The following is a 17,385-nucleotide window of genomic DNA, read 5'->3' on the forward strand; positions in this document are numbered from 1 at the left end:
CAGCTGCTGTTGTAGCATGCAAAACTCCAAATGTCATCTCTATTATCCAAATTCCAGATATAATAACTCAGCAGTAATATGCATATACATACAATAAACGTCCTCATTGGATTTGTAGCGACTAGTTCTATGCACAACCAGTCAATTGTGCCGTGTGTGCCCTGAACTACGTTACGAATGTGTTTTTCTACTTGTTATTGTTGCCATTAATTTATGATGAATTGAAAAAAACCTTACGGTTTATGTTTTTTTTGTGTCGCCTTGACTTCGGCTGTATTGTGATGTGTAACAGCGAACTGCATGTGTACATGAACTGTGGACACGCTGAACGCTACGTAGTTTGATTGAAATAATACTGAATCTATGAACAGACCGACTGATGAATCATGTGCAATTATCTTTATTGCCACGTTGAATTGAATTGCGACTTTCTTTTTGGAATGAAAAAACATCAGTAAAGTACCGAACCGAAAGGTGAATTTTCTGTATCGTTGGACCGCTACTAAGTCGGCACCTTTGTTTTACCTGCTGTTGTAGTATCAATTGCTGCAGGCTGTCAGCTGAAAATGCCATCTGCTCAGAAGACATGCAAGGAAATGAAACACCATCATCATCTTATATCATGTCCAATTTTCTTTCTGAACAAATAGTAATACCTGCTGGTGGACTGCAGTTGATGAGTTTGGGATTTGGTTCTGCTGTGAAAGTGCTGAAAAAAGCCAATATATGTATATATATGCATACATTTGATTATGTCAACTTTTAAAGCACATCTCTAATTCATAAATCGTGGGTTGGGTAAGTATCTTGACTCTTTACGTCATTTTGGGGAAACCATATTCTGTTCCAGCGTGACTGTGCTCACGTGCACAAAGCAAAACCAAATGCATGGTTGAATGAATTTGGTGTGGAAGAAAGCCCTGACCTAAACCACATCACATAAATTTAGGATGACCTAAAACAGAAATTGTGAGCCAGGCCTTATTTTACAATATCAGTGACCTACGCCTTTTGGATGCACGGACTAAATTTCCCACAGACACATAAAAATACAGTATAGTGGAAAACGGGTGCAGCCGTGCATCCATTTTTTATACCGCCTCATGTCCTCATTGGAGTCATGGGTGAGCTGGAACCTATCCTTAGAGTCTCAAGTTTTTAGAATGTGGGAGGAAGCCGGAGTACCCGAAGGAAACCAGAGAACATGCAACCTCTACACAAGACGCCCAAACGGAGATTCAAACCTTCAGTATCCTGACTGTGAGGCCAACATGCGGCCCCAAAGTGGGTCCTACTCCCGATTGTCTGGCATTTTCAATTTAAAAGCTTTTGTAATAGCAATACCTTAGTCAGTAAGAGGAAAGTACCTTGTTTGGCTCTCTGATCTTTATCAGGTGCAGACTGTGAAGCAGGGCTAGGTTGTCCAAGTGAAGAGCTGCTACATGATAAACAAGAAAGATGAAAAAGCACGGTCATCAAAATAATAAATTCAATACATAATTTTTTATTCTACAACCTCAACTTACCCAGCATCCTTGGAAGATGAAGACTGTTTCCCAACAATGTTTTCTCTGCCCCTGCGGGTTTGTGAAGTGGCCTCCTTACTGAAAACAAGATCATACAATAGTTTGGTAAAGAAAAACAAGATGAATATATGAACATTTAGTCATACACACAATACCTCACAAGCAACTCCAGGTCCACTTCTTCTCCCAGGCCTAAAGACTGCTCCTGCTTGGAGACTTTGACATCAGAGTTTGAACCTGAGAAAGACTTCTTCCTGCTAAGAGCACCCGCTAGCCAGTCGTCATCATCATCCTTTATCTTCCGGCTCCTGGTAACATCAGGCTTTACTACTTTGCTGCCAGTCGAAGGCGGGGCGTCTCCGTCTATTTTAGTCGCAGGGATTCTCTGGCTGCCTGTCAGAGAGGACTTTCTCTCCAATAAAGGTGAGAAGGGAGATTTCGGAGACTCCGGGGAAGTCTTCTTTTCTTTGACGTCATCTTCAAGGTCGCTCTGCTCATCATTTGCCTTGAGACAGAGCCAGTCGGCCGGGTTACGGGGCCGTGTGGAGGTCGGGGCAATGGGTGGCTTCTTTTCTGGGGTGGCAGGGCTGACATCTTCTGTAGAGAATCTTTTTTTTTTAAGGCAAAGATGAAAACTGGTGATGTTTTGTGGTGAAGCTGAAACACATAGTGGGGTCACACACACCTGATAGACTGTCTGCGTGACTGGGGCCCTGCAGGGGTGGCTCCCACAGTGGGCTGATAGGATCCAAATATTAGATCATCTTCCAAAAGGGCTTCTGAGAGGAGGATAGACAAAAAAAAGTCCTTCATTTTAGACTATACAGTAGATCCCAGCTTTTCGCGGGTGTTATGTTCCAGGACCACTAGCAAATGGCAAAAAAACTGCAAGTAATCGATACAGGCATAAAAATGTCTATTTTTGACACATGACATGTTCTCTTCCCCTCCAAAACCTCCAGCTTGCTTGACGTTGACGTTCATCTCCTATTTCTGATTGTTTATAATAAAAGTGACTGCTGTAATTAGTAGATTAGATTCAGCCCCAGAAATCTCCCCTTCTCTCATCAACTGCCACTGTTCACGCAGCACAAATAAATCCAGGTTTAAGCCATACATACAGTGTTCTTTCGTTTATCGTAGGGGATAGCTTCCCAAAATAGCCGCGAAGTAACCAACTTTATTTATTAACATTTTTTCTTACAATGATTATATGTTTTAAGGCTGTAAAACCCCTCACCATACACTTTACCCACTTTTCTGAGACAGATAATAACATTTTCTAACATTTCTCTGTTGTTTAAACACTCTCAAAAAAGTTCAAACCTTTGAATTTTAATACTCAACCTTAATGATCAACGGAAGAAATGATGAATATTTCATTCCTGTGACCGTGCCTTCCTGTCATGGCGCCGTTCCGCTGCAGTGTAGCGTTTTCGTATCCTTGTTAAAACATATTGCTGCACACGAACCGAACGTTCATGTGCCAGCTAGCAAGCAAGCAAGCTAGCGATGACACAGGAGACATGGCAGAACGGCACGTAGGAGATTGATTGACAATAGTCTACAGCCAATCAGGACGCAGAAAACAATGGGCGGTGCAGACAGATGACAGTGGGAAGAGATAGACACTCAACTTGCCACAATGCAATTCGTCTTAAAGGGCCAGGCTCAGCCTGTAACAGCGTCCATATGCTGTAATAAAGAAAAAGAAGCACTGAAAAAAACAAAAATCAGTGAAACAGCAAATCCGCGAAAGGTGAACCGTGATAGAGCGAGGGAACACTGTATGCCTCACATGCCTATTAAACGCATTTAAACGTATAACATGGATAGGTAGTCAACCACTAAGGACACGTTATTTTAGCCGACATCCATATCGAGTGGAAAAAAAAGGTTCTCCTCTCATTCCGTCTGGAAATGGTAAGTTTTTGTCTCCTTTTTCCTTCTTCCTTCTAAGTTGGAGAGGCCGCTAGCATACCTTGCTAGCTTGCTATGCTAGTGCCGGCCGTCTATTATGTCCCTGCAGTGATCCCGTAGCCTGAGCAATGTGATGTTCAATGAATAATAGGAGCGTAAAAGTGACTACCGGGGTGTTATTTCATGTCTAAAAGGCTCTAATAACGTTAAAAACCGTATTTAGAAAGCCATAAACAGGATTTCTATGCTCTAACTACAAAAATATTCCATTTATTAACATGTACTTCTATATTACGGAAAATCATTTAACACGGTTGGGTCTGGAACCGGGCCGCACGGTGGTCTTGTGGTTAGCACGTTGGCCAATACAGGAACAGCTTGGAGATTGGGAAGACCTGGGTTCGATTCTCCCCTGTGCATTTCTGTGTGGAGTTTGCATGTTCTCCCCGTGTGCGCGTGGGTTTTCTCCGGGCACTCCGGCTTCCTCCCACATTCCCAAAAAGGGTGAGGTTAATTGGCGAGGTTAATTGGCGACTCTAAATTGTCCATAGGTATGAATGTGAGTGTGAATGGTTGTTTGTCTATATGTGCCCTGCGATTGGCTGGCGACCAGTCCAGGGTGTACCCCGCCTGTCGCCCGAAGTCAGCTGGGATAGGACGTGACACGTCGCACATCTTACCTTTTAAATTGCAGTTCTGCCTCGACGGAGGCTGGTCCTTCTTGGCACCTGTGGGTGACCACTCCACACTACGAGAATTATAATTCTCCAGAATATCATCGAGCCTTGTACGGGATCTTTGGGGATGCTCACCACTGAGATAAGACATAAGAATATACTTATGGCATGGTGGGATGAAGATAGTCGGCCAAAGCACTAAAGCAGTAATTTATTTATGACTTCAGAACTATAAATAAGAACGGTACACAAAAAAACAAAGAAGTCACCTTTCTCTGTTGGACCAAAGCACATTGTCTTTTTTCTGTGGATTCTTGGTATCACTATCCAAGCCAAGGTCATCAATTAAATCATCCTTCTCATCGTCGAATGTGAGTTCACTTTGTTTCTTTGCAGCACTTGCTGTTTTAAAACCACAAAAAGAAGAGAGGACTTGAGTGTGTGCAATTTACAAGGAGGAAATATAGGACTATGGAATGTAAAAATAAGGCTTACTCGTTTCCTTCTTTTGGACATGAGATGTTGTAGCTGAATGTGCGGATTTTTCAGGTTTGGTCGCCTGTGAACTGGATATGGATCGTGGCCTGCTTTTATTTGTGGGTAAGCCATCCAGCAGGTCAACAAAGTCATCCACTGCATCCAGGTCACCATCAAGGTCTGCAGAAAAAAATAAGACTCTGCTAAATTCAGATCAGGCCAAAAACGTACATTGCGTTGCTCTTATACAACAGATTTCATGTAAAAATGATCCTGTTGTTTTAAATTCCCCAACAAAGCCGCAACCTAGCAAGCACAAATCCTGTTGCTGCACAGATAAGAAAACTAATGATTCATTGAGTTTTTTTTGAGTGTCTACAAACTTCATTCATATATTAACTGATGCAAAATGGAAAACATGGGATTATTAGTTATCTAAACATTTGAAAAATGTGGTGACTCATAACGTATGCGTAATGATGTAAACGTATATTCATAAATATCCAAAAAAATGCCTCACCTCTAGTATAAATGCCAATCATAAAAACATTTTAATTACCGAGAATAGATATGTAAAAGCGGTTAATTTCGGGAATGAGATGTACAGTATTTATATTAGTATGTCTTATACCTGAGAATGAAACACCCGCCCCACCCATTGGTGAGATCTGGGATTGAGCGATCTAGCCTTTTTCACCTGAGACGTTGCCTACTTTTTGCTGAAGGCAAAAACACAAATATCATGTTTATTTTTATATATTTGGTCAGGTTCAGCCCATGAAGCGAGCACAACTGCCGTCATTTAGATTTATAGCCACGTCACTCATGAAAGCGGCGACGTTTTGCCGCACGTGACGCTGCCTGGAAGTTAAGCTAGTTGACGGTGGTGTTTTCTTCGAGCAATTTCATTAAAGCAATTCCTTTCAAATATACTGCATCAATAGCAACTGGAAACTTAAAGTGAAAGTAAGTCGTCTAACTCCCTGATGGATTCAGATCCACGCGTATCCTGACTTGAGTTCTTTCACCAACCCTCGGTATATTGGACTACAAGCAAGACATAATCAATGGAACCCAGACAATGTGATTCACCACGGCATATGCATAAGGTTTGATCATTTAAAACGCTAGGACATTATACAGCAGACATTGCTTTGTAAATGTGATCTTTACGAACTTCATTTCCTCTTTGCAACCAAAAGCAAATTCTAATAGCCTGGTCATCCTAATGTAGCGTTCAAAACTGTATACCAGGGGTGTCAAACTCGTGCCATGGAGGGCAGAGACACTGCAGGGTTTTTTTCCAGCCAGTCACGAAAGCAGGTGATTTTAATGATCAACACCTTCAGTTTGAGTGAAGGAGCTGTCAATTAAATCACCTGCTGAAGAAACTGGTTGGACAGAAAACCTGCAGCGTCTCGGCCCTCCAGGGCACGAGTTTGACACATGTGCCGTATACTGTATGATCACTTGGATTATGTAATCTTGTATAATTAAATTCTTATCTATAATTGGCAGTGGCTGTTCTGGCTTGAACGACGCCCTGGGCGGACCGAAGCAAAATATATTATTAAACAAAATACAAATAGAATGGAAAATTATTCTTTTTTGCAGTGCACAAATCCTTCAAATACAATCCCTCACAGCCCCCCTTCCCTCCACCTCAACACACAATCCCTCAACAGTTGTTAACAAATGTCCCCGCCCCCCCCCAATCCCAACCAAAGAAAGGTGCTCCAAAATATTTCACAAACTCCCCTTAAATTGCACTTGACTTTAATCCACATTTACACAATTAAAACTGTTTAAGTCAAGAAAACAAATGAACAGCAGTTAGTCTACAGCCACCAAGTAACGTTAGCTTATTTGATCATATACATTCCATAATGTGGTGTAAGTAAAGTGACGCCATAGCTCCTGTTTCTCCTCATCTTTCCTATTCTTTCTAAATTGTGCACCTGATGGCTTTGCCTTTGTCTTCTCCACGTTTTGTTGACACAAATTAATGGCACTTTTATCATCCTCCACCGTCATCTAATTAGCAGTCAAGGCTAAACCAACTCATCGACGCACAATTTCCTCCTTTGTATTTCACATTTTCGTCGTGAAACATGTTTGAGAGTCTTGGTCTCCGATATAATTAATATAATATGATATTAACACTATTAACAATTAAATGTGTTTTATTTTTTCGTAATTACTGTTGTAATTGACATTTTTTTTTTACCTTGTAATTAACCTGAGGACTGAGACACAGCGGCACCCGCCCCCGCTACTCCTTTGGTTTGATCCACATCACGTGGTGGTCGTTTGATCACATTTGTGCAGCGAGTTGTTACGAGCTGGGTGCGCGTGTATCACGCCTGTAGAGGGCGCCCATCTGCCACAAATATGCGCTGATTTGAGGATATTTTTTTTCTTTCCCCCCCTCGCAGTGCCCCCTAGAGAATGCCGCCCATGTGGCCCATAGCTAGAACCGCCACTGATAATTGGTATTCAGGGGTATGTACCCTGAATTCTAAAGTGTTCACCACTTTTGGCTCTACATATTTAGAAAAATAATACATGCTGGTGTCAGAAATGTTCAATATGGAGGTCTACAATTGCTCTTCTGTTAAGTTACATAATGACCCCAGAGGAGAAAAACAGTTAGCGGACTCACCAGAGAAGCTGAACTTCTTGGTCCGTGCTGAGGTTGATGAGGTTATCTTCTTCCCTTCTATGGTAGCTTCATCTGCTTGCAGAAAAACTTAAAATGTAAGGTACTTACAATGAAAGGTCCAAATTACCTAATTTTGGCTTTACAGACCACCACAATAGCTTGCATTATGGATACAAGGTTAACTTGTATTGCAACGATAAGAAAAGAATCCATTGTGATGGTGTAATAACGCAAAATCATAAAAAAAACACACTGTTCCAATACTGAACTTTATTGTACAGTGAAGCCATTTAGTGTGAAATTACCTGCTTCCCCAGGTTTGATATCATTTTCTATAACTAGTTCTGGCATGAGCCCTTCGTTATCAGGTTTTGTTTCCGCAGAAGGGGAATTAGTTGCCTGGTCGTAGTCCAATGCGAGATAAAAAATATATATATCCATAATTAGTTAGCATGGAGAAAGACAAGAAAAGAACATTTTGGTAACCATGCACCTTTATGTCATCCAGTATGTCATTGGGATCTGTTATAGAAATGCCGGCATCCTGAAATAAACGTGAAAACAACAGCGAAGAGAATATTAATACAGATAAAGCATAAATAATTGACAAAAAAAATGTCAATGACATCGCCTTCAACAGTCTTTACCTCCTCTGCTAGCATACTGAAGATGTTATCATCATCAGATGAGCTGGAGGGGGAAAAAAATACATTTGAGATGATTGATATTGGCTCACACACACTGATATTGTCCAGCGATTCTTCCTTCAAACAAGCAACTAAAATATCACGTTTTTCAACGAAGATCAAGACAGACTTCACAAATAAGAATCCAGTTAAGTAATGCTGGCAACTGTGCAATTTGGAAAGCTACGCATTTCTGTGTTGCACAAACAAAGTCATGTGCAAAGAATGAAACTTCAAACTAACACAGTCAGTGAAATTATAAATTGGGGTCATTCAGGACTGTACACTGCGTGTAATGCTGATTCTTCCCGACGTGCGATGTTACATGAGACGTATGACAAGAAGATGCCTTAACTCGCCTTCCGAACACTTTACAATCATTGCGAGTTAATGCATTATTGATACCGATATGAACCGATATTATTTTGTTATGCATTGTATGTAAATTTCTGGCTGGTGACCAGTCCAGGGTGTACCCCACCTCTCCCCCAAAGTCAGCATACCCTCGCGGCTCTAATGAGGACAAGCGCCATAGAAAATGGATGGATGGATGTGAATTTACCAAACTTACCCATGTAGTAATCCAGTACGTCCTAATTTTCTTCTTACCCGGAGTTCTGTTGAAAACAAGTATTAACAACATCACAACCGTACTGTTTCGTTCCCAAAATTGATATCACTTACTGTTATCATCAAATGAGCTGTCAAGGATATCGTCATCTCCGAATGAGCCTAACCAGAGGAAAGTATACATCACTATCTGTATTTGGGGGTAGGGGTTCAAATACTTATTTTCCCCATATTTTTTAAACCCCCATGGGTACTATAGTATAGTACCCACATAGTATAGTTAAGAAAATTCTTTATGTAAATATTAAAAGCTCATACATGTATAAGATCAGCAAGAATAAATCATTCAATAACTAATCAGGATGGTTGGGAAAGAAACATTTAAACGTGTGAAAACATTAATGAAACTGAGGGAACTTACTTTTAGACGGCTTTCCCTTCGTCTTAGCAGCCTGTATAAAAATAGACAATAGTATCGCGTTAAATGATACTAATAAATCCCAATAGCCCAGTCAGTTTGTTTACCATTACAGTAGCACTAGCCAGCTAGCTACTTCAGCATCAATCTGATGAGGCGTCTCTCGTCTCCAATGGTGATGACGCATGAAAACATTCGCGTCGCGTTAAATCTTAATGTCCCATGCAGTGCACACCCCGCTCTTCATTTAAAAAAAATGGTCCGCTTGATTAAAAGAAGAGTTTTAAAATTGTCGGACGTAAAAGGACGTTCTGAGATAGTCACCACGGTTCTCTGTTTGAGATTTGAATTGGGAAAAGACGTGCATTTCCGGCTTTACTAACCGGGAGGCATTGTGGGTAGTGTAGTTATGTTTTGATCGCTCTAACCACTGCAGTGACAAAACGCAATGAACAGACGACTCGTTTTTCTTTTAACGGGTTATGTGGAATGTTTTTGTACGCACTTTTATGTAATTTACTTATTTTTGCAATTATATTATATCACAGGAATGTCTTATTGAGTGCATACATGGACCAATCATTTTTTTAAAAATCTCTACAATTTGCTATTTCTCTAGTAAGAACAGGTGAAAACGTGTTTATGGCTGTAAAAGGAAGTTGCAAAGATCTATCATCCTGGTTGTAATTTCAATATGTTTCTATGTTTCTAACAGTTTTCAATGTTTTTTTTTTTTTTACAGTATAGTATATGCTCCCACAGGGAACCGAAATGTTTTCAACATGTTTAGCACAATAAATTTGTACATGTTGGCAGTTCTGCACCTAACATTGAATGCACTCCTTGCCTCACGCCTCTCTCCACTATTTGAGAAGCACTGGGTTAATGGCACGTGAAAGCTATTGAACATGTTGACCACTAGATGGCATTAGAACTTGAGAATAGTGCAAGAAAACAGGTTAAAAAGTCCATGACGTGCATAATTTATACTTTGCCTTACTGATGTTTAATTTAGTAAGGGCCTGGTCCTTATGTCGCACCTCAAACAGCAAAATAACACCTGCTCAAACCACTTCCGCTCTGCAGATCTCACAGTTAAAAACACGTTGCTCATGTCGGGTATGATCCTCTTGACCCCCATCCTGCAAGTCTTTTCATGTGCGGCCATGACTATGTCAATACATTTTTGTGTTCAAAGATTTGCATGCTCGGACTGCCCAAAGATAGCAAAGCTAACACCGGCACATTTTACTTCGTCAGCCGGCGTGTTTCAGCTGTACAGTAAGTAATATCAACATAATTCAACATGTAGTCAGTGTGATGCAAGAGGTGATTTTTAGTTCAACCATAAATATTCAAATAAATATGTGTCAGACTGATATAATTTAGTAACATGTCAATGTGATGTATGTTGATATTGGAAAGACTGTGATTAAAATGCCTACAGGAAAGGCCCCTTTCTATATATGTCTTTATTAAGACACCAAAGTAATGCTGTGATGTAATCAGTCAAAGAAAATGCAAAGAATGCTGACAATTGTATTTTTAGAGTTCACAATTGATGGTACAGATAACACACGGCATGTATTGACACAAATCATCGAGGTTCCGGGATCATCTACTACATACTGTATATCTCAAAGCTGACATTTTAAATGCCAGTTTTACCTACATGATTTCTTCTCTATCGAGTCAACAGACCATATCAATTTTTAGGATTTCCTTGTCGTGACACATCTGCCCATGAATTCAGCTCGCTTCAGAGATGTTCTGTGCAATTAAATTGGAGCATCAAAGCTATGCTGTCTTCGCACGTACTTAAAAAACAGACCATCCCATGTGCCTAAAGAAAACACACCCATAAATCGAAGATAATGTCATTTTTTACGAGGAGGCACGGTTCTTGTTTCACAAGTCTTGCCATAAACACTTTTAATCTGTGATGCGATGCTAAATCAAACAACAATTAAAGGTCATTTTATAAATCTAGCCGGCATAATCTGGCACACAAACATAGAACGTGTTATCTCCAAACTGGAATTTATCCCAAGTTCACTTTGCCTCAGTTTCTGTTGTAAGAATCGGGCGAGCATCTGCAGGACAGATCAAAATGGTCAAAATGGTCTCTTGTGTTTTTCTCCCCAGTGTCGTTGTTCTTTACTCCTGGTTGGAATCTTGGCATGAGCTGTCATGTGCAGACCAGTACGATCCAGTTCAGTGCCAGAAACAACAAAATATTTCAGGGGCTGTTGCTACTGTACATGATCTCATAATCCTGATTGCAGAGACACTGAAAAAGATTGGAACAGATTTTACAAAACAAAACAAAAATTAGTCAAATTGATGCATTTCTTAATTATTTTTCTGTATATTTTCTGTACTCACCTGATGCTCACACTTTTCATCCTCCTGCAGATGAACAAGAGCACAAAAGGAGTGAAAATGACTTCAACATCAACATTTTGGTATCGTTTGTGAAAAGTGTTTTTTTTTTAATGAACATGCACTTGTGGCATGAGCCGCACAGCTAACAATGTGAAACATAACAGATCCTTACTGCCTGTCCTAAACAACTTATTATGTTGTTGATGTGTTGATCTTAATTGGTGCTTTGGTCATTGAAGTCTTACGGGCAACATGACACAAGAGATACTGGCAATAAAAATGAAAAAAAAGTTACAAAAGCATCAGGATACAGTAATCCCTCACCACTTAGCGCTTCGAATTTCGCGGCTTCGCTCTTATCATGTTTTTTCAAAAATGTATTCATAAATCATGCTGTTTGGCGGTTGAGTACGGCCTATTATTTGTCAAAAAATATGCATATTTAAGCAAATTTGACATATTTTTTGCCTGTTAAGCATTTTCAAGCATAAAAATGGCGAAATGAGCTAAAATACAAATATCAGGTGGAATATTTTCCAAGTATGGCAACGTGCTTATCTACCACAGAGACCTTTCACTTGGAAAAGATGCACCCTGTTGCTTTTATCTGCACACACACACGTAGTTTGTAGATATGTCACCATTTTAATCTTGGTCTGAGGAGCGATTAGCTGTCCAATTTAGACGGGCTGGTGCCTAACATCCTGACGACGAACAAAGGGAAGTTTAGACCCATTGTACCACCACTCTGACAGAAGTCATAAAAGAAAGTGGAACATGGTTCCTCATCGGAGATCGATTGGACTTTGCTAAGCTTTTGTTGGCAGCTAATCACTCGCTCCAGCGCTGGCGTTACAATTGCTTGTATCGACTCCTGTATGAATTACGTTGTAAACTGTCCTTGAGACTCCCAGACTTGTTTCACAGCTGTAAAAGGGCCCATCCAGACAAAGGCATTCAGAAGACGCATTCAAAGACGTTGTGATGGTATGTAGTATTCTACACTGGTCACTAGGTGTGAGTAATGTTACTGTAATGTTCAGTGAGACACACAAACACCACACTTGATCGCAGAGACAACAGCCTTTTATGGAAGGTTTGAATTACCACCCAACAGACACAAAAAAACCCACAAGTCTTATTTATGTCCTAAATTACATTATTATCGTATCTACTATATTGGGTAATACGAGTGTAAAGTTGACTATAGGGGTGTGATTTTCTCTAGAGCTCTAATAATGTTAAAAACCGTATTTAGAAGGTCGTAAACAGGTGGCCTGTGGTCTAACTATAACAATATTGAATTTATAAATAAGTAATCCCACTTTGTGTAAATTCACGTATCATGGTTGGGTCTGGAACCAATTAACCATGATAAAGGAGGGATAACTGTATATAAATAGCCTCCTCCTTAGGCTGGCCACCAGCCTGGTCACACACTGTTGTGGGGTGGGATGGGACTCCACTCTTCAACCAGGATTCGTTGCAAGTCAGTAAAACAGCACACCCGAGCTGAAGTGTTCAGTACTTTCGTGCAGCTCGTTCCGGAGGTGGTCTCCGATAAACACCGCTCCAGCCCTGTCATCTTGGAGGATGGCCCAGACTGTGGAGATTGCCAAAGGTTTCTGAATCTTCTCCCAATATCTCAATTAAGACATGACTCGTTTACAGTGATGGGTATGCCACCTCGCAGCAGGACCCGATTGGAAGCTCAAAATGAGCCAGTTGCAAGAGCAGCAGCAGATGTTTAACATATAGTGAAGATTTGGTACATTTTACACACTTAGTTGTGATACTCATACCATAAATCCATGTTCTTTACAAATCGAGCACAGTTGAAGGAGGAAATAAACAGGCTTTACAAGTGTATGAAAACTGCTACCAAGAAGCATTTCTACAACAGAAATAATCAACCAAACACAAATTTCCTGAACTTTTTCTTTCTTGTTTTTTTACTCAGTTGCTTGATTTATCACTTTGTATATTACGGTATCATACTGCTACAGATGTAGGGAGGCAATGTATTTATAATAAGCCCCCAAAGTGATGATGGATTGTTGTTCAGCCTCTGAATCATTTAGCGTTAGCAGAGTTGCAGCCGGTGCTTAAAAGCTAAATGTGGGACAGGCGTCTTTGCAATCTTGGCTTTTTATGCATCTGTGCCTCAGTAACACGCTCCACTGCTCCACTTTCCGCCCTTGTCTGGAGCCCCCTCTGCAACCCCCCATCAAACATACACACATACACACATGCACACATGCGCACACACGCAACGAGCCAATTTCTCTTCCTCGTGTTTGCTGTGCGTCTTCCTGTTTATGTTTTACCTCGTCCAAATCTTTTGTGTCTATTGAATATTGATTGTAAAGGAGTCTTTCCTCACTTCAATAACTTAACACAGCACGGCTGAATCCCAATTCTACCCTTTACCCCTTATCTTAGCCCTTGCCCCTAGGTGGTGTCAAGAATCAAGTGTTGTCCCAATTCTCCTCAAATCAAGGGGGAAGAGGTATGTGCTAAGGGGTGTACAGCCCTAGCAACCAAGTACGGTCGGGGACCAGACGTTGGTGTTTTATATTGGCCATCCAATCACTCATGTAACGCAGCACATCGTAGTGAAGTCTGTTTGCTGTGAATCACAGCCACCGTAGTCCACCACCAAGTGTCATGGTGAGATATGTTTATTGTATTCGGCATACTTGTACAGTATCGATGGTCAGGAAGTGAGAAAAATAAAAGATGTAAACAACATGGTCATATGTGGACAGCACACCACATTATTGAAGTTTATTCAACTTTTGGAATCTAACGTCCCATCGTTTTGTTTTTTTTTTTTTAACGTCACTCTATTTGATTTCAGCACGCTATTAGTACTGTATACTACTGTTACTGTTATTATTGATTTACAATGTGTTCATAGTTGTAGCCCATCAATCATGTGTATGTGTCAATCCTGCAGGAGATGCTGAGCCACCTGAAGTCAGCCCTCTGCTCCACCACACGGCACCCCAGGACCATTCAAAAGCTGCAATGCCAGTATGGAAAAGTCAAATGCAGCAAAATGCCATTCTGGACTTTCTTACAAAAGAATCTGAGCGAGACGGAGGTCAAAACAGAGAGGTTTTTAAGCCTTGAAATAATGCTTGGTAAGATTTATACATTTGTTGATGTTGATAAAGTTTGTTATATTGTTATTTCTATTTCGTATATTTATTCTGAACAATTTAATGATCTCATCTGTCTATGTCGCAGCCGGAAAGCGGTGAAGGGTGATGACGGAATAAGAATGAAGTGATGTCTCATTGGGCCTTGGGCCCTCGGTTTTAAGGGGCATGGGAAGGGGTACGACAAGGGGGAAGGGCTGAGGGGTAGAACTGGGATTCAGCCTGTATCTGATTGCACTTGTCACAGTATTTTAATATATCTGCAACATTCCTGAAAACTTAACAAGTCATGTGATTCCTAATCCTCCTCAAATGAGACACAACTCTGTGTCATGCAGCCCAGTTCAACACCACTGCAAATTACAACCACAACAACAAACATGGCATTAACTGACTGTGTCAGTCCAAACTGAGCAGTGTTATCTTTGTAAAAGCTGAATTCATGATCGTTATCCAGCATTGGATCTCACTGTGACTGCAAGTAGTCATAATGTTGTGGCTCACTGCTTTTAGCTGACATCGAAGTCTTTTTTTGCCAATGTCTATCAGTAATGAATGGTTTGCCCATTTCAAACAGATGACTACATCATTTCAATTAGTACTGGATTTTCCACTAAAGCCACCACTCCTTTGGCGGACAATCCTTTATCTTACAGCTTCATTAGCTTCGATTTGCAGTTTGACTAAAAGACAAGCAAACTCAGAACTAATTTGACTGCTTGTTGCATTGCTTTCTTACCCCGTAATGCTCACTGTCATTTTTCACTGCTTGCTGCTTGGTTGCTCTTCTTGTATGGCACCTCCTCCTCCTTCTGCCTGCAACCAATGGTAAGGAAATTCCTCTTCAGCGTTAATAGCAACACACCCGTGAACACATGGAAATTAATTTACTGACAGACAGGCACAATGGACATGAATAAAGGATGTGGGATTTACAATATGAACTATAAACCATTAATAGTATGTGAAAGTCCCTCCTTGTTTACTTCCCTGGCGACCTCCTCGACATGTTTTGCAATCAAGCAAAAAACAAACGGTGACTTTGTCGTAGAAAGCTTGATTCTTTGATTCTGTCCCTCTTCCTCTCTCACACTGCGTCTCCAGCTGCTCTGTACACAGACCCCCATCCACTCGTCTTCCTGGACCTGGTATCTACTACTATCTACTACTGTGACAGAGTCTTTGTGACGACCGCAATGACTCGTATGTCAGTTGAAAATACAGTCCCTCGCTTCAAAAACGGGCTACAGCTTGGATGCTAAAAGTTTTAAAATAATCATTTAGAAATGTCCAGCGGGCCGGATTGCAAAGCTTAACAGGCTAAAGTTTGGCCAAGTCTGCTCTCAAATGTCAGTATAATTAAAACTGCACGCAGTTGAGAAACTTTACCTCACAGTTAGTACATGAAATGAATAAAACAAGACTCCTTAATAGTGGAACTACATTTTTGTATTTTTTAAAAATATACACAATATACACTGCTCAAAAAAATAAAGGGAACACTCAATTCACACTCAAAACTGCTGCGCCGTTATTCAAACTGTCCACTTTGGAAGCAACACAGATTGACAATCAATTTCACGTGCTGTTGAGCAAATGGAATAGACAACAGGTGGGGTCTTTTTCCACTTGAATTTTGACTGTGACTCCAAATCCAGACCTGCATGGGTTAATAAATTTGATTCCAGTTGATCATTTTTGTGTGATTTTGTTGTCAGCACATTAAACTATGGAAAGACCAAAATATTTAATAAGAATACTTCATGAATTTAGATCTAGAATATGATATTTTAGTGTTCCCTTTATTTTTTTGAGCAGTATATGTTGTTGATGGTCAATTCACAGAATGCATTACATCCGTTTCATTCATTCATTCATGTTCTACGCCGGGTTGCAGGGGTATGCTGGAGCCTATCCCAGCTGACTTTGGGTGAGAAGCGGGGTTACACATGTTTTAGACTGGAGCATTTAATTGACAATACCTGAGTCAAAAACATATATATAACACGTTATGTTACTGACAAGGTAGGGTGACCAAACGTACTTTTTTCCCCGGACGTGTCCTGTTTTCCCGTCCTGTTTTTTGAAAGTAATGAAAATGTCCCGGTTCTGTGTTTTTTTGGCTTTTTAAAGCAGTGTTGCCAGTAACCCAAAGACAAACCAAAGTAAAGCTTTAAATAATTGTAAACTAGGTGTTAATAATCATTCATTCATTCAGAGGAGGCATACTTTCAATGTATTGAAATTATAAGGCATCTTTGTGTAAACACATCCGAGTAATCAAACTTCTGATCTTGTGCCAAAATCACCACTTAAAAGTGATGTGCAGGAGCCAAGAGACGATGTAATAGCTTGCGGTGCCTTCTGGTTAGCTATAATAACGATACAGTTTAATCAAGCACTTCTATGACACTGTATCATACTAATATCACTGGTGTTTTTAGGTGTGCTAAGATGATATTTGGAGGGGTTTGCACCCACAAAGACCATTTTTTTCTTGACAAATCCAATGACTGATACTCACGGATTGATTTTACTGGAGAATCTATGCCGCAAGATGAGCCCGATGCTGGTAAGGACCATCATTGTGGTACACATGCTCCTTTGCGATGGTCAGATCACCAAGAACTTTGCTCCCATTGAAAGCCTCAAATCGGAAAGGCGAAAGTTTGTGGTGTAACAATCGCACTATTCCTGTCTTTCCATTTGGCTTGATTCTCGATCGTGGAGATTAGCTCAGAGGATTAGCTGGGATCAAGGAGGGGTTAGATCTGGCTGGCAGGACTAGGAGGCAAACAGAGCCTGCTGTGGCGTTTTAACCACCATGCCATGCCTACCATGTTGTCAACAGCAAGGTTTTCGGAATATAAAGTATAGCTAAACTGAAAGTTTGAGAATTT

At 40.5% G+C, this 17,385-nt stretch overlaps 1 protein-coding gene and 1 long non-coding RNA gene across 3 annotated transcripts in view; both read right to left on the reverse strand.

Moving 5' to 3' along the window:
* LOC129170812 (fas-binding factor 1 homolog) overlaps positions 1 to 9,306 on the reverse strand; it is a 15,332-nt gene extending 6,026 nt beyond the window's left edge. For both annotated transcript variants that reach the window (XR_008566682.1, XM_054758849.1), the window contains exons 1-17: positions 9,044 to 9,306; positions 8,940 to 8,970; positions 8,633 to 8,680; positions 8,520 to 8,565; positions 7,910 to 7,952; positions 7,756 to 7,806; positions 7,568 to 7,661; positions 7,263 to 7,337; positions 4,619 to 4,780; positions 4,393 to 4,525; positions 4,127 to 4,260; positions 2,212 to 2,305; positions 1,682 to 2,134; positions 1,527 to 1,604; positions 1,368 to 1,438; positions 657 to 709; positions 526 to 573 (exon numbers count right to left, since the gene is read on the reverse strand). Coding sequence is in view for 1 of the 2 variants with exons in the window: in XM_054758849.1 (XP_054614824.1) it covers positions 526 to 573; positions 657 to 709; positions 1,368 to 1,438; positions 1,527 to 1,604; positions 1,682 to 2,134; positions 2,212 to 2,305; positions 4,127 to 4,260; positions 4,393 to 4,525; positions 4,619 to 4,780; positions 7,263 to 7,337; positions 7,568 to 7,661; positions 7,756 to 7,806; positions 7,910 to 7,952; positions 8,520 to 8,565; positions 8,633 to 8,680; positions 8,940 to 8,970; positions 9,044 to 9,046 (1,617 nt within the window). In the remaining variant the exon portion in view is untranslated. The remainder of the gene's footprint in view (positions 1 to 525; positions 574 to 656; positions 710 to 1,367; positions 1,439 to 1,526; positions 1,605 to 1,681; positions 2,135 to 2,211; positions 2,306 to 4,126; positions 4,261 to 4,392; positions 4,526 to 4,618; positions 4,781 to 7,262; positions 7,338 to 7,567; positions 7,662 to 7,755; positions 7,807 to 7,909; positions 7,953 to 8,519; positions 8,566 to 8,632; positions 8,681 to 8,939; positions 8,971 to 9,043) is intronic.
* A 1,155-nt stretch (positions 9,307 to 10,461) lies between these two features.
* LOC129170815 (uncharacterized) lies at positions 10,462 to 17,229 on the reverse strand. The gene is made up of 4 exons (XR_008566684.1): positions 17,010 to 17,229; positions 15,225 to 15,301; positions 11,322 to 11,345; positions 10,462 to 11,226 (listed from the first exon to the last, which is right to left on the reverse strand). It is a non-coding gene; the product is annotated as an uncharacterized LOC129170815 (long non-coding RNA).
* Positions 17,230 to 17,385: the final 156 nt, after the last annotated feature.

This window comes from Dunckerocampus dactyliophorus, chromosome 18 (assembly GCF_027744805.1).
Source record: "Dunckerocampus dactyliophorus isolate RoL2022-P2 chromosome 18, RoL_Ddac_1.1, whole genome shotgun sequence".
Taxonomy (NCBI): Eukaryota; Metazoa; Chordata; class Actinopteri; order Syngnathiformes; family Syngnathidae; genus Dunckerocampus; species Dunckerocampus dactyliophorus.